At 37.3% G+C, this 15989-nt stretch overlaps 2 protein-coding genes across 3 annotated transcripts; one reads left to right on the forward strand and one right to left on the reverse strand.

Annotated features, from left to right (window-relative positions):
- Nucleotides 1-1054: 1054 nt before the first annotated feature.
- On the forward strand, nucleotides 1055-11273 carry LOC103969641 (uncharacterized). 2 transcript variants are annotated; one of them, XR_010480195.1, is made up of 11 exons: nucleotides 1055-1164; nucleotides 1262-1463; nucleotides 2941-3066; nucleotides 3278-3430; nucleotides 5599-5728; nucleotides 6280-6321; nucleotides 8511-8831; nucleotides 8938-8989; nucleotides 9690-9767; nucleotides 10435-10550; nucleotides 10811-11273. XR_010480195.1 is itself a non-coding variant. In XM_009383230.3 (10 exons), exons 1-10 carry the CDS (start codon nucleotides 1100-1102, stop codon nucleotides 10496-10498), a joined length of 1233 nt encoding a protein of 410 aa, XP_009381505.2. In that variant the 5' UTR covers nucleotides 1055-1099; the 3' UTR covers nucleotides 10499-10706. The 2 variants fall into 2 exon arrangements, 1 of the variants encoding a protein (XP_009381505.2); XM_009383230.3 differs by lacking the exon at nucleotides 10811-11273 and having other exon boundaries at nucleotides 10435-10706.
- Nucleotides 11274-12064: 791 nt separating this feature from the next.
- LOC135595092 (uncharacterized) lies at nucleotides 12065-13044 on the reverse strand. The gene has a single exon (XM_065085612.1). It carries the CDS (start codon nucleotides 12876-12878, stop codon nucleotides 12282-12284), a length of 597 nt encoding a protein of 198 aa, XP_064941684.1. The 5' UTR covers nucleotides 12879-13044; the 3' UTR covers nucleotides 12065-12281.
- Between the last annotated feature and the right edge of the window lie 2945 nt (nucleotides 13045-15989).

Genomic DNA, 15989 nt, shown 5'->3' on the forward strand with positions numbered 1-15989 from the left:
CAAAGCAATAAAAAAGGAAAAGGGTTCTTTCCGCTCCTATTATCTACGTTGCAACAATATACTATATAAGTCTTTATATATAAGAGAATTGACAGTTTCTAATATTCAGAAATTACTACATTTGAGCATTATGGATAAAAGGAGGAAACAATTTATTGTGTTGCACGGAAAGAATCCCAATATTTATTTTGTGCTGCATAGAATGAATTCCAATTACTAATGATTTTCTTATATTTCTGTTATGTAATATAATTCAAAACTCATCAATTGATTTAGTTAGTTGTCTTCCTCCTTTTATCTCATTGCCATGGTTAAGCTGATTTTGTGAGACAGTATTAGTGAGTGAAAGCAAATGAACTCGAATAATAAAAAAAATCTAGGATTTGCAATGAAAAGAGAATAAATCTGATGAGGCTTTTCGAGTTTTAATAGTCGATAATGTTTTTATTTGTGTCTCTTTGAGAATATAAAATTATCTTTTCAGTTGTCCATTCGTCGTAATATTTTGGCTTTGGCCTTCCATTTATCATAAAATTGTTAGTATCAAATAAAAAAAACATGCATTATCATTTATAAGTTGACTAATAGAAATTATTATTTTTTAGTTTGGAAACAACAAGAATATTTCTTAATTTCAAATTACCATAAGAAGTTTTTAAGAAAGAATCACTTAAATCATACCCAATCATAATAATAGGACATAAACATGTTTTACTTTTTTTAAAAATTTTTAACAATATTAATTTTTTTTAAACAAAATAAAAATATTTATTATTTAGATTGACTCAATGGAAGTTGACACAATAACACTCGAAATTAAAATAAGTTAATTAAATCAGAAAATATATCTAAAAATATATTTAAATTTAAATTAATTTATGATTTTTTTTTTGTATTATTTGTAAAAATGAATAGGGAGTACTATGAAGTGGTCTGATGGTATATTTGGACCAAATCATATAGATTTGCGGCTTTTCCTGGTAAAATATTTGGGCCCAATGGAACGAATACGTATACATAAACGTTCACTCGTTACAGCTATTTAAATATATGGGCCAAATCAGATCGACCGAGCCGACCGACTCATCATCGATTCCCCATGGCAGAGACGTCCAAGAAGCGACCGCTTCCCCCAGACGAATTCGACTCGCCGCCGCCGCCGGAGTACGCTCCTCCCTTCCTTTTTCTACTCCAAACCTCTCCTACTTCTTGTGCGAACTGTAGGGTTCCTTGATTGATTCCGATGTGGGGGCGATGGCAGGCAGAGGCGGGCTAGGTTTCCTAAGGGTAAGAAAGCGAAGAGGGGCAGCGAAGACCTCCCCTTCCATGGGGACGGCGGAGACGGCAACTGGATGGATCCGCAGCTCGCTGCCAAGGAGCGCGCCAAGCGTCGCAACCAGACGCGGGAGAACGAGGTCTTAGGTGACCAGGTGGATGTCTTCTCGGGCGAAATCCAGTACGAGGTGCTTCTACCTTCCCTCGTCACTTAAATCTATGAAATAAAAGCTGTACAAGTGTAGTGGTTTTTGGTAAAAATATGTTTCCTCTCATATCTGATACATGTTTCAGGAAAGACCATGTGTTTGTAGTGCAGCCTTTTACATCACGTTTATGGAAATTAGGCTGTCTGAAAATGTGTCTTGTTGTTTCCTGTCAATCTGTAGGATCGGGGAGAGGTATGGATATCGATTGCTGTCATTTTTTATGAGGATGATGCTTCCATCACATTTAGTTTTTTTGCTAGTAAGTTAATTTTGTGGAGGGGGATACTAAGTATTATTATACACTTGGGCTGCGAAGGATGGGTTTTTTGTGGGTCTTAATGATGCGTTTAAATTGGTTCAGGGTTCGATTAATCAGGGTTAGTTATGATAATTTAATTTTGGTTGCTAGAGGATGACCTTTTTGGTTAGCAAGTAGAATTAGAGATTATTTTAGACCACCATTTATATGAGTTATTTTTATTCCGAATTGTTAGGGTTCAACTTCTTTAATTGTGTCAATCTAATCACCTCAACTTTGAGCTTTTGACTTTTCAAAACAAAAACAATCAACTTTACTTTTATGTTTTTATTGATATAGACGGTTTGCTAGTCAGTCAAAAAAAATGTTCCTGATGTCTATTTACATTTCATACCAAGTACTTGACTTGTATGACTATAATATTGAACAAAAATGGCTATGCTTGAGATGCTTAAAAACGGTGCAAGTGAATCGATATGTTCTCTTACTTTGGTTTGGAGCATTCATAATCATAAGTTTTGTTTTTAACCAATGGAATAGTATGTCGGCATGCATCATAGTACCAAGAGAGGAGGGGCGAGGAGAAGAAGAGGGGGAAGAGGAGGTAGAGATGGAGAAGGAGAAGAGGAGGAGGGAGGAGTACCAGATGGGGGCAGGGTGTGGCTGGCAGTGCGATGGTGGGTGGGCAATGACATGCTTCTGCACTTCTGCTTTGTCCACCCACAATGTCTACTCAAGAGTATTCAGAATTCTAGCCGAACTCAATATGGAAAGCCTTTTGTATTAGTTAATACTTGATACACACCTTGTTGAAGATACATTTGGTAAAACTTGTTGTTTTGATATACACTTGTATTTCATTACTTTTCTAAAAATTCTCAACTAAGAATTTCACTTGTTATGTGCTGGCTAATATGTTTTGTTTCCTTAAGATGTTAGCACCAGATACTCAGACTACCATTGTTTTATTTTGTCTGTATTTCTGGGTCACATTATCTTCAGCATTTTTCTCAGAATGAAAGCATTTGAGACTATTGCTTGTGTCTACTATGATCTGTTTCATTTTCTCACTTTATTGTCATTTTTCATCATATATGTAATTATGAATATTCTTTTATTACTCATCAACATTATATGACAGTATCACTACTAATTTTATACATAGACAACTAATAGCTAATGGTGATTATGTGGCAGGATAATGTCAACTTTGAGGATGATGGGATTCAAATAGAACCATTTAATTTGAAGCAAGAGAGAGAAGAAGGTTACTTTGATGCAAATGGAAATTTTGTTGAATACACTAGACAAAATGAAATTAAGGTGTTCCCCCTGCTTTTCCTCTTTGCCCTTTTCTTCCCTTTCCATCTATTCTTTCCCATCCTTTCTGTTCTTCTCCCTTCTTTCTCCCACCACTTCTATTATCACACACACTCGCGCGCACGCGTGTAGATACACATATATATGTATGTATATATATGTATAGTCGTGCAATGTGGGATGTACACTTGACATTTATTTCCGGTCGATCCAGGATGCATGGCTAGATAATGTCGAAGTTGATACAAGATTTGTGGGAAAGTTTCAGCCAAAAAGTACTGCAGAGGAGGTATATGAGGATCTTTCTTCAGATGATATAGGGAAAATAAAAAGAAGAATAGCTGATGCACTTCAGCCAGGAGAAACGGTAACTTCAAGACTTATGAATTATTATTTTTGTTGACTTTATTCTTTTGCAGTTTATTATGATGAATGATTGCTGAAAACGTCTAGTGCTTGTCTTATCAAGTCTTAATTTGTATTCAACTTGCTTATTGGATTTGTCTCGGTTGAACTCTTTCGGTACCAAAATACAGAAGCAATGAACTCATTTCGTGAGGCTTTTGATATTGGCTTTGTAATAGTTGTTACAACTGGATAGGGAGTCTGAAAACAGAAATGTCTTTCCATCTATTGGTGTAACTTTGTTAGTTGTTATCTTGATCAATGCATATCTGACTTGCTAGTTGTCCTGTGGAATCTAAGATTCACTTATGATCATATTTTAAGGTTATAGTTATGTAGGTTCTCTGTCCCCATTTACCTTTAAGAACCCCTTTTATATAGAATCCATGTGGTTGCTGCTGTATACAATTACATGTTACCTTGAATAAATAGTAATTCTTCAGTACTTGCCCTCATATATTATTTAATCTTAGACCCCCCAACTTGTGTCAATAATCAATATGCAGCTGGTATTTCAGGAGTAAATTTAGCTGATTAAACTAGGTAGTTGACTGATTATACACTTATTTTTCCTTCATCTAGGTACCTAAAATAATACTACTGTTGATGATTACTAACTACTGTGGACAATTCAGAATAGACTCAAGGTATTATGGCATAGTTCCTTTCCAGTATGATACATAGGGAGAAATCATGTTGTCTATAGGCCACACACATCCTAATGGCACCAATTAGATCGTGACACTTGCTAGCTTGTTAAAAATCAAATGTGGTTGTGCGCTCCACATGGTGAAGTTAATCCAGTCATGCCCAAATCCACACTTGGTTCACTTGAGAATCACGCTTGTTGATGTGGAGGTGTCTGGTGGTCTAGTGAGTGGCTCGGGTATCTGATCTGCTAAAACTTATTGTTGGGGGCATATACACAACCGTCAAGTTTGTTGGCTATCTGAGATTGGAAGTAGAATAAATGTGTGTTTATTTCTTTGAATTTCACAGAGAGAGCCTTGCATACCTGAGAGCCCCTATTTATGGAGAGCCCTAAATGTATGTGGAAGCATTGTCCAAACCAAATCCATTAAGTTAGAACAGGAAACCGGGTCGCTAGGGTTTTAATGATGATGCGGCTGATGGCATAGATGTTGATCAGGTGCTGATGAGGAGGGAGATGTGGATGTTGATCGGGTTGGCTCTCCACGTCATATTACCTACTATCATTTGCCCCCATTGCACTCCAAGGAGCAAAGTGTGTCAGAGTGCACTGTACACTTCAAGGATTGAGTTGATGTGACATTCCCAACATGGCCGTATCAAAGACAGATGACTCTTCATGGTTTGACTTGACCAAACTGAAAGGTTGGTGATTTTTTTATAGTCCAAGATAGCCGCATCGAAAGTTGATGACGCTTCATGGCCCAACATGGCAGCATCGGGAGTTGAGGATGCTTTGTGGCTTGACATCATCGTGTTGAAAGTTGATGACGTTTGCCCAATATTGGGAGTTGAGGATGCTTTGTGGCTTGACAAGGTCACGATGAAAGTTGATGATGCTTCGTCACCCAAGATGGCCACGTCAAGAGTCCAGGATGCCTTATGGACCAGCATGTCCACATGTCGGGACAGTTCAGAATAGATGCAAGGTATTATGGCATGGCTCTTTCCACTACATATAGGGACAAAGCATGCTGTCCGTAGGCCAGGCACATATCCTAATGGCACCAATTAGATCTTGACACTTGCTAGCAAACATGACAGATCTGGCATGCCAGTCCTTTGATCCATCTCAAATTTGATGCTGCAAACAGTTTCTTAGACAAACTAGTAACAACATGATTTCTGTGAACATTCTTATTCAACTTCTTCTGTGGCATTCTTATCTGCAATTAAATATCTGACTTTTGCTGTTTCACAATTGTTTCATGAGGTTCTAATGTGGATGAGAAAGCATTTGAGTTCTGTTTAGATCACAAAAATAAAAAAAGGAATCTAACCACTTAATTAATTATTTATATACTGAAATACTTCCATCGAACAGTGGTCTTCAAGCAGAGTGATAATACTAGGATATTTGCAGTTTTATTACGTTACTGAGTCTGATGCTTTTCTAATTTTTGCCGTCTTCTATTTCAGATAATACAAGCTTTGAAAAGGTTGAAAGGAACTTCCACTGACAAGAAAGCAAAGATGTTGGATGCCACAAAACAGATATTTGATCAACTCACTGAAGATGCCATGAAACTCATGGAGAATGGAGATTACAGTTGAGTGTAATTACATGTCATCAAACTATATATTTATATAATTATTGGTTGGTTGAAGAAGGATTGCCATCTTGTATCATGGGGTTATGCTGATCATTTTCTGGCCCGTCATGCCAATTGGCACGCCTCCTGTTCTGTTTGACACAGACCATTGCGTGCCCCCTGTTGTGTTTGATAGAGACCAAAAGTTGGCTGGTCATTTGACCTGTGTTGATATGTTCTGATTGGAACGGTAATCCTTGAGTCACACTGTAGTAGGTTATCCTCATTATGCACTAAGGTGTTTGCTCTTTGATGAGGTGGGATCTTTTTTTTTTCTTTTCAAGTGGTCTTAATGCATGTTTCCTATTAAGGAAACAAACTAGATAAGCTAGGTCTTTTACAACCACTTGAGGTTATTGTGCTGTTGTTGTGCTCTAACATCTCTATTTTCTCTTGAAGAGTTTCCTGATTGGAAGGCTCAAATGCTTTTGATAAGATAGTGAAATGATTTGCCCAGTTGTTCAATACTTCAATATAACTAACTTTTTTTCCTTTGTTTGGTTTCCAGATGTTTACTATGAAGAACAGGAGACCTTTGCGCGGGAAGCAGGTGGATGTGTCGTTTCTTCTAATTTTTTTGAGAAGTATACACTTAATTATTTACAGATAAATACATACAGTAACCTGTAGACCATAATAGCAAGTCGGACTTTCCTATATATCCGACAGGCATAAATATGCTTCTTGAGACCTCTCTTTTGTTTGTGTCTGTTTTTATGTCAATTTTTGGTGCTCAAGTTTATTCTTCTGCTCTTGATGTACTGTTAATACCTTATTTCAAAATCTGTACTTATCATAATGATTTTTTTGCTTTTGTTGCTTGTTATGTTCAAAGATTGTGAGTAGTTTCAATCATATTGATGCTTATCTTTCAGTTTGCAACAGTATTTCTGATTAGCAACCTTCGCTATCCAAGTACAGGAGTGATGTAGCATTTATCTGCTATATGTCTGTCTTTGGCGACGATAATTTATTGTAGCTACTGAGTACTGACGAACTTGAAATTGCATAGGCTTTCATTCTTCTGCTTCCCAGAAGATTTATACGATCGTTCTGTTTACTGAATCCTTTTTCTGCATTTTAAAACCATACCTTGAGCGGCCTTTCTCTATCATATATATGAGCAGGTGTTTTGGTAACTTGAATATTATGTATGGGATATATCTACTGTTAGCAACTTTATATGCAATCTTAAGAAGGAAAAGAGAGTACAGGCCATAAAAACCTACAGAACTTTATATGTTATCCTTTTTTTTAAAACTCATTCTTTAGCCTGAGACTATTTTTTCTGTCACAGTATTAGAATGGAGTGACTTTTCTGATAGAAGTTTGTTGCTCACAAATTATGACTCGTCTTTCACTTTCATAGACTTTAGTTTTATGCTTCATTTTTCTCCTCCTATCATGTACCACAGAATATTTTTCTCTTTGTTATATTATCTTTATCAGTTTGGCTTATATCCTTTTTATAGGTTAAACAATCTTATACACTAGTTGAAAGACGAACTCTATGACTAGGACTCAACCATTCCTTCCTTCATAGCTCGTATTATGGTTTATGATGACAAATTTTCAGTTTTTTGGGCTTAAAACATTATCACCATTAAACACTTCAGGTCATTACATGCTATAGCTGGAGACTACTTCAAATGATGAGAAGATGAATGAAAATCAAGCAACATAAAACTGGTTTTTGCATTACACTAATAATTTTTGAGTCACCGAGGCAAATATAATTACAAGAAGAAATCGCTTTTGAACTGGAGTCATCTTTTCAAACTCTTTAATGCATGTAGAAAGAGTCTAGATGAGTGGGGGCTTAACATAGTTCAGTGAGTTCCATTTTTTATTAGCCTTATTTACTAGGATCGTGTCACCTATCATGCTCCAAAGGTAATGTTTTTACCATCTGTTAATTTCTATGGAGAAGGTATCTTGGTTGTGAGAACTGATCAGAATGTGTTTCTTGTTTGTGATAAATGATTCCTTATCTGTTTCGTGTTGTTCCTCGGGGTATGTTGAGCCTCTAAATGGGTAACTTTCTACAAAACCTACTTTATATCATAGTGGTCATTTACATCTGAGGAAAAGATTGATCCACTTGATTATAAAATTATATCGTTTTTATGTTAATGCATAATAACCTATATATTTAATGGTGCATGCTCTGCAGTCAACTGTTGGCACCTGTTAGTCTATCTTTTATGTTACTTGAATATGGAATTGTTGAAACAAAGAAGTTCAATGTCATGGCACATTATTATGTCAAAAGAAGATGGTAGGTCAAGAAGGATTGATCGGTTAACTTAGATGGTAGATCATGCTTTTTTTCTGCTAACCTGACTAAAGACCTATGTGTGTGGTCACATGACCAGATCTGCACATGTGGCCAGCTGTTCTATGTATGCATGTGGTCGCATGGCTGCACTAACTGCATTTCGGTGTATGATATTCTGCTGTGAGTGTCCATATGTAGAACTATAAAGGAGTGGCTTGCTTTGCTATGAGTAGGTGATGTTTTGCAGCTATATTGTTCTTAGTTCCACTGTCTTTCCTTAGTGCTACTTTTTATTTCTAATAACTCCTTAAGGTGGACATCTAAATGTAGGATACCATATTTGTTATGTTGAACATGGATTTTCTTAGCAATTATTCAACTGATTATCTTTTTCATCTTCCATGTACTATACTACTATGTCAGGAAGTAATTATGAACTTGTAAAATTTAATCTATTGCAGAAGGATATGAGCGATTAACTCGTGCAAAAGCTGATACGACTGGTACAAAAGGCATCATTTCTGAATCAGATTGTGTGGAGGATATATTTTCTGATGGTATGCAACATGGAGAACAAAAATCAGAGATATGGGACATACATCCTAGACCTTCGGCAGTTAATGTCTCTGTTCAACAAGCATCACCCGATGATAGTGGTGACAAAATTGACATGTTTGGGGATGAAGAAAATGCCAACGAGAATCTACCTGTCCCCAGTGCTGAGCAGGCTGATCAACCTACTTCAGGAAGCTTGGGTTCTTCCCAAGACCTGGGCTCTGGAGGTTTTTTTTTTTTTTTTTAATGTGTCAAAATGAATGCCCTCCCTTAACTAGGTGGCTACGGCCGTCCATGTAAGTGATTTTCTTCTAAAGTTTGATTCCCGTGCAGCTGTCAGTCATGGAGGGGATGGAAATGATTATGTATATGACGAAACATCCGGGTAAGCAGTTCAGCTATCTTTTTTGAAAAAATTAAGGAGTCCTAGCATCTCATTCTCCAGTTTTTATTTTTTGATGTCAAATCAATCTTTGACTGACTCAACGGAAATTCTTCTGGATAAATTGGATGGCAAATATGTATATTTTTTCTTATTAATCAATTTAATCTACAGGGTCATTTCTTGTTTATTCTTTTTCTGTGATGTAAAAGTAGGCATGTTAAAATGGAGTGCTGATGAAGGAAAAAGAAGGCAGTGTACTTTTTGCTGTTAAATTGTGTTGTTTAAACTAAGCACAAAATTCTTCACAGCGAATGCTTTACTATGTTTGTTATTTGTTTTAGTTTGAGAAACCATCTCCTGAACTCGGTCATATCTTCTAATTTTGGTCAAAGGTTGGAATTTTAGACCAACAAATTTTATTATTGTCTTCATTGTTTGATCTTGTAGTGTGTAAACTAGAATTTTGAATCTTGAAGCACACATCCAGTTATTCTGTATCTTTGGACTCGATTTTGTTGTGTTCATTAACTTCATTGAAGAATACCTTTTACCTTAACAATCTGATGTTTTTTCCAGTTTGAAGTGGCTTTACTAGTATGCCTCTAGTTTCGTCAGATATCTTGATTTTGATAAATTCTTATTTTGCCTGCTTCTTTGCTGTAATAGTTAATAACTTTCTATTTTGCCTGCTTCCGTGCAGTTACTATTACAGCAGCAGCTTGGGCTATTATTATGATCCTACTTCGGGAATGTACTGCTGTGGTGCAACAGGGACATGGTATTTATGGCTAAAATTAAGTTAACACCAGTAGTCGTGAAATACACCATTTATTTAGTTTTTAATTCTTCCACACCTATTGTCTTTTTTCTTTTCTTCTTTGTTATTCTTATCATTGACCTTACCACCATCACCACCATTGTTGTCTCCTTGGTGACAACACAAATAACCATGGGACCAAGTTACCTGCGTGGATCATATTTTAATAATATAACATAGAATGATTAACCTTTGTGGTTAATCCATGGTTCGCGTTACCAGTCCGTATCGACGTATCGACCAACCATCAGTATGGTACGTGTCGAGTTATACTGAGCTATATCGAACATACCAACACATGGTACATAGGGACATACTGATGTATCGCTCGTACCAATCTCCTGTTGGATCAATATATATCGTCCGTATTGAGCGGTACATCATGGTACGGCAAACCTTGAGTTAATCAAGTTTATAAATACTATTATATTGCTTTTCGGAGCGTAAGGTTATTTTGTTCTTTGCAATGATTTTCATGTAGCGAAGCAATTCATTGGTCATTGTTATATCAGCAGAATTGTATGACTTTGAATTTTTTTCCCTTTATTCTCCTAGTTGTTCCTATAATCTGTTCCATCTAGAGTAATTCTCAAGCTTTCTATTAAAAAGTAGTTTTTTTTTCATTCAGGTACACATTTGATGAGCATAGCGGCACCTACACTGAAATTCAGAGTTCCACAACCGAGAGTTGAAGAGTCTATAAATGGACCAAATGTATAATCTGCTCATAAGAACTCCAATGTTGTAAGTCTACTGAAACGACAACCAAGTGTGACATAACTTTCTACAGCATGCACAGACAAGAAAGATACATTTAGGTCATCTGAGTTTCTGGGTGTAGCCAACCGTTCACCCCGTTTTTAATTTAATGGGATAATTTGAACCAGTTTCTTGACTTCAGTTTGCGGCTGATCTTTAAAAGCTTCTGTAGGGACAGAATAGTGTCATTCATGGGGTCTGATAGGTGCTTGGTTTCCTCTTAATTTTTGCTGTGGTTGTTAAAGGTGAATACAGAGAGTGAAAATGCAGCGAGCAGCATGCATATATTCCTAGTAGTTGTCTACTTGATCCTGCAGCCCGGCAGATGTACCCGTTGATGAAGCCATTTCTGGAGCAACGTTTCACCTTCCATACGAATAGAGGAGGTAAGACTTGAGACATCTTCCGCCATGAAGTCACTCTTATAGGTTCAGAAAGCACTTGAAGATGCTGCTTAGCTATTAGGTTTTCATTTTTTTCCTGTCTTGATTGGAAGCTATTCTTTTAAGATGGTAATTTGTACTTTTGTCAAATTTGTTCACACAAAAGGCACACATGTTTGTGATGGTAACACAGGAGGGAATTTTATCCTTATAAAATTTAAGATTCTTCGTGAACATCTCTCCTGTGTTACTATCAATCCAAACAATACAAGGTTACCAATATCAAAACAATATACTAATATAAAATGATTAAATTATCCGGTTAGTTTTAAAGTTTATTTTAATGTTCAAAGTTTGTTAGTTTATGGAGATTACCAAAAGTTGTATGGGTAAGTTTTTTTTTTTTTTAAATGTTTTTGGGGATATTTAAGTTAGATCGAAATTTAGAGGGATGAATCATAATTAGTTTTTCCATTATACTTTTGCTGTGTGCTTCAATTTCAACTTCCTTTTATTTATTCCTTTTTGCAAAAGAAAAATGGATTTTGATTGGAGAGCAAAACATTGGTCATCCGTGAGAGAATTAATTTAACACTCTCATTCGTCCTCATTATATAAATTCATCTTGACTTACCTTAATAATAAGAAAAGGGTTGCATTCGGGTGAACCAAAAATTCTAGCTTAGATTCTCAATACAAATATAATTATATATGCCTATTTCTTGTAAACTTGGCCAATAAATTTGTAAGTCGATGTTCTTCATGAAAAATTAAAAAATTTATTTGATATATTTTTATACCTTAAATATTAGTCTAATTGTAATATATCAATTGCTTTTACCAAAAATTAAGGGTTCAAATTCTATCTGACATATTTAATTATTGCCATGAAAAAAAAAGTGACACTTAATTTAGTTGGTAAAAATCTTAATAATTTATTATAAGATTTTAAATTCAATTCCTGTATATCTTTATATTAATAAAGATCACATAGAAATTCCGTTTCCCCATATTTCAGATTTTCTCTCTCTACGTAGGGTCCATTTCATAAGTCAACTCTGATGTGGCAATTGAATGGATTCCAAATAGAAGTCACGCACCACCGACGACCTTCCCTTTGCTATTTTGACCAAGGATACAGTGGTCAACTTTTATGTGGAAATTGCATGGATTTCAATGGAACTCACCAGTCAAACGATGCACGAACATTAAATACCAGAACACTACATTAGTGTAAGCGACAAGGTTTGACGAATGACTTCGAGCGCATGCAAAGCGGACGGTCAGCTGAAAGCCTGAGTCCCGCACTCATGGTAGCTCTGCGTGTGAACATCTACCAAGCATTGAGTGTTGCTGCAGCAAGAAAGATCTCCTCCTCGCTTCCATCCCAATCACAGCTCGTGCAACCACGTCCCTCCATGGCCAAACTCTGGCCAATCCTCTGCGTCTTCGGTGCTTCTGTGACTTCGGCCTTCATCTCCACTGACAGGCTCGGAGGTTCAAGCCCGCAAAGCTCGGAACTCACAGCAGCAAATCTGACGCATCTCTTCGACGCCATGTCCGGCGAGGCCACCACCTCCTTCCACGCCACCTCAGCTCTTCCCAAGAGCTTCGACCCCGCGAACCCTCCAAGAACCGAAGCTCTACCCCTTCTCCTCCTCCTCCAACGAAGCTCGAACACCACCGTGTGCGGCTCGAGCAGTTCACCTACGGGGTCGGCGGCGCCCTGGCACTCGATGGTGGCGATCTCCTCCCAACGCGGGTTGCCTGTCGCAGGGACCTCACGCGTGTCGACGCGAATTCTTCTCCCGGTTCCTGCCACCACAAAGTATCTGATGCTCAAGTTGCCCGGGAGATCAAGATCGAAGTTTGACAGTCTATCAACCTTTATCTCACATCTGAGGTGAGAGAGCTCACTGCAATTAGACATAACGAAGTGAATGGAATGAGAAGGAGAGGTAGAGAGATCAAAGAAGAGACCGAAGTGGATATTGACGGTCGTCAGGCAACGGCTGCTTATATACAAGTTGAAAGTGCGAGGGGTGTCTCAGGCAGTGGAAGCGGGCCAATTTGTTGATAGCGAAAGAAGAATAGCTTGATATATAATTGTGTTGTTCGATATGAACCCCAACCCCTGTGGGCACTGCAGAAGATGGCCAACTGTAATAGACTTTGGATGAACCAGGAGCCAGAGGCCACAAAACAAAAAGGGTCATATGGAAGTGCTTTTGTGGAGATAAGGCTCAGCATGGTGGACTTGTAACCTCCATGAAGGAAGTCAAAAGGATTCAGGCTCCTGTTCGAGGAGATGTGTGGGTTATGCAACCACTTACCTTGGTCATCCACTAAGCCATAAGTGAGGGATAGCAGCACTTGGTGGTCGTTGGTCTTCACATTTGACTTTGGACAGGAATGTAGGAAGTGCAGCATTACTTTTTGTTGAGACTCAGAAATAGGGCCTTTTAATTTGAATCAAGTCACACAGTATACAGATCAATGCAAGTAGAACACGAATGATTCATGTAATCAACTTGTGTGGAAGCTAAAGTGTGCATCTAATAAGAACTTTGAAATCTAATTCTTGAGGTAAAGTTGACCTCTTCCTCAAAATCGAAACAAGTATCTTTAAAAGCCATATATCTGAACATAATTTCTGTTCTTCATTCTACATGCTGCCATATACATCATACAAAGTCAACATCAATAATACACCCTCACCATTGCTTCCACTCTTCAGTCACAATAATACATGAGAGAGGATTGGTTTTGACATGAACAGTCTGTGGAAGCATCCATTATTGCATGCAGGATATTGAGTGCATCCGACTGTTTTCCCAGTACTGAATGGGTTGACCAGGAGATGGGGCTACTCGGTGAGATTAGTATGTGGCCCAAACTTCAAAAAGGCTACAATTCACTCCACATGTGTGTGTGTGTGTGTATGAGAGAGAGAGAGAGAGAGAGAGAGAGAGAGAGATGAATACGAATCCAAGAACGATAGCCAGATCTGTCAGCATTGGATAAAACTCCATGAGATTCAATGGTGAGACAGAGGAGAGAATCTCGTCTGCATGGGATTAAGGATGAGTCATGACTAAATGCTTTACAAAAAGATTGGCAAGTGTTCATCAGATTGACATGGATCAAGCGTAGAAAGAAGATGCAGGGATGAGAATGTTGCAGTGCAAACAGGATCTTGAATCTGATATGATAGACTAAGGAATATAGTGATAAAATAGTGATCAATAGATAGTTAGAGGAGGATTAGAATGGTGAACGAATTCTTAGAGGAGGAGCTGTGATCATAACATTGATTGTAAAATATAAAGAGCATGTTTTTCTAACAATGAAGGATGACAACAAAGATATCCATGGAAAAGCTTACCTATGTTCGAGAATAGTGGAGAAATACTCCTCACCTAATCCAACTCAAACACAAGATGCATTTTTCCATATGTTTTATTTTGCTTATTCCTTTTGGTTCTGAATATTTCAGCTAATTGGCTAATCTTATATGCTTAAAAAGTGTAAATGAGGTATTCTTATCATTCGACCCGCTTTAAGCAGACACATGAGTAGTCTCAGAAGTCATGCTAATCCTTAATGGGATCCTACAATCCGATTACTACATCTGTGTTGCTCTCATTATTAGATTGGAGCCTTCGCAGATCACATGTTTGTGGCTTTTCATTTTGAAACCTAGTTCTTATGTTTATGAAGTACTTCAGTGAATGGAAGCATGCAGATAAAGTTGTGATGCTTGTTCAAGATAAAACAATCTATGTAGTACTTCAGTGAATGGAAGCATGCAGATAAAATTCTGATGCTTGTTCAAGAGAAAACATTCATTCTTAGGCATTGACATAGAAGACTAATTCCTTTGTTATTGTTTTCATCTTGGTTCTTATATTCAACATATGTTACAGTTAAATGGCTCATGCAAACATCTCCTGTGGTGAATGATTTAATTCCTTGGGTCCTTGGTGGAGGAATGACTCTTATTCAAGTTAATCTATATATTCCATTGTGGATGCTCTGGCAAAGAAAACCTCATCAGCTTCCAAGGAAAATATAGAAAGTTCACAAGATAAAAGGTAATGTTGTACTTCAACATCCATCCTCCTTAATCTCTTCAAAACTTAGTTGGTCATGTTTCACCTATATGTAGACTTGCTTTGTGATTTATGAGCTCTCTCTACAACCTACATTATGGTCCTGCTCATGATGCTTAGTTGTGTGTGTGTGTTTGTCCAGATCTCATTGGAACTTAGTCATACATATATCTCTCTCTTCCACTGGAGAAGCTAATCTATGAAATTGCAAAGCAGGTTTTTCTTGTAACACTGTCATAGATTCTTCCAATTTTAGTGGTAGAATATCTAATATATCGACATGATTGTAGCATTTCAGCAATTTTTCCTTGCATTGGCAGGTTCCATACAACTGCTCTAGCATTTATCTTTCATTAAATCAATCTGTTTGTTGACCTCAATGGAATGACACTCCTACCAATACGAGATCCGAGGAGGAGGATCAATGTGCTCTAGCTTGGTTGCTGTCTCTATGAACTTACTTTTTAAGTGCATGGAAAATATGCAGCCTTAGCAGTACCTTAATCACAGTGATGCTTTCAATATTCAGTTTTTATGATTAGTAGGAGGAGAACACCTTTGCACAACCCATAACAGAGATAGGGCACCCTGGCAATAGTCAAGGTGAATCAATGTTATGCATGCATGATTAGGTATGAGATTGAGGTGGATTGAAGGTTATGACATCTGTGTTTTATTTTTGTGCTTGTTTTGTAGGTTTTCTCCTGATGCAGTAACTGGTAGCATATAGTAAACTTATTAAGGGCGAGGTTTGATGCCAAAATATATTTGCTCTTTCGCGTAACATAAAAAAGTATTTCTACTTATGTTAATCTTTCACGGATCTCGCATTAGTGGAAACCTCGTGTATATAATATCGGAAGACAACCAAAGGTGCTTAAGCCGATACGGCACGTTAGGACGGATTTGATGCTTGATATGTATAAAGT

Source organism: Musa acuminata, chromosome BXJ1-10 (assembly GCF_036884655.1).
Source record: "Musa acuminata AAA Group cultivar baxijiao chromosome BXJ1-10, Cavendish_Baxijiao_AAA, whole genome shotgun sequence".
Classification (NCBI taxonomy): Eukaryota; Viridiplantae; Streptophyta; class Magnoliopsida; order Zingiberales; family Musaceae; genus Musa; species Musa acuminata.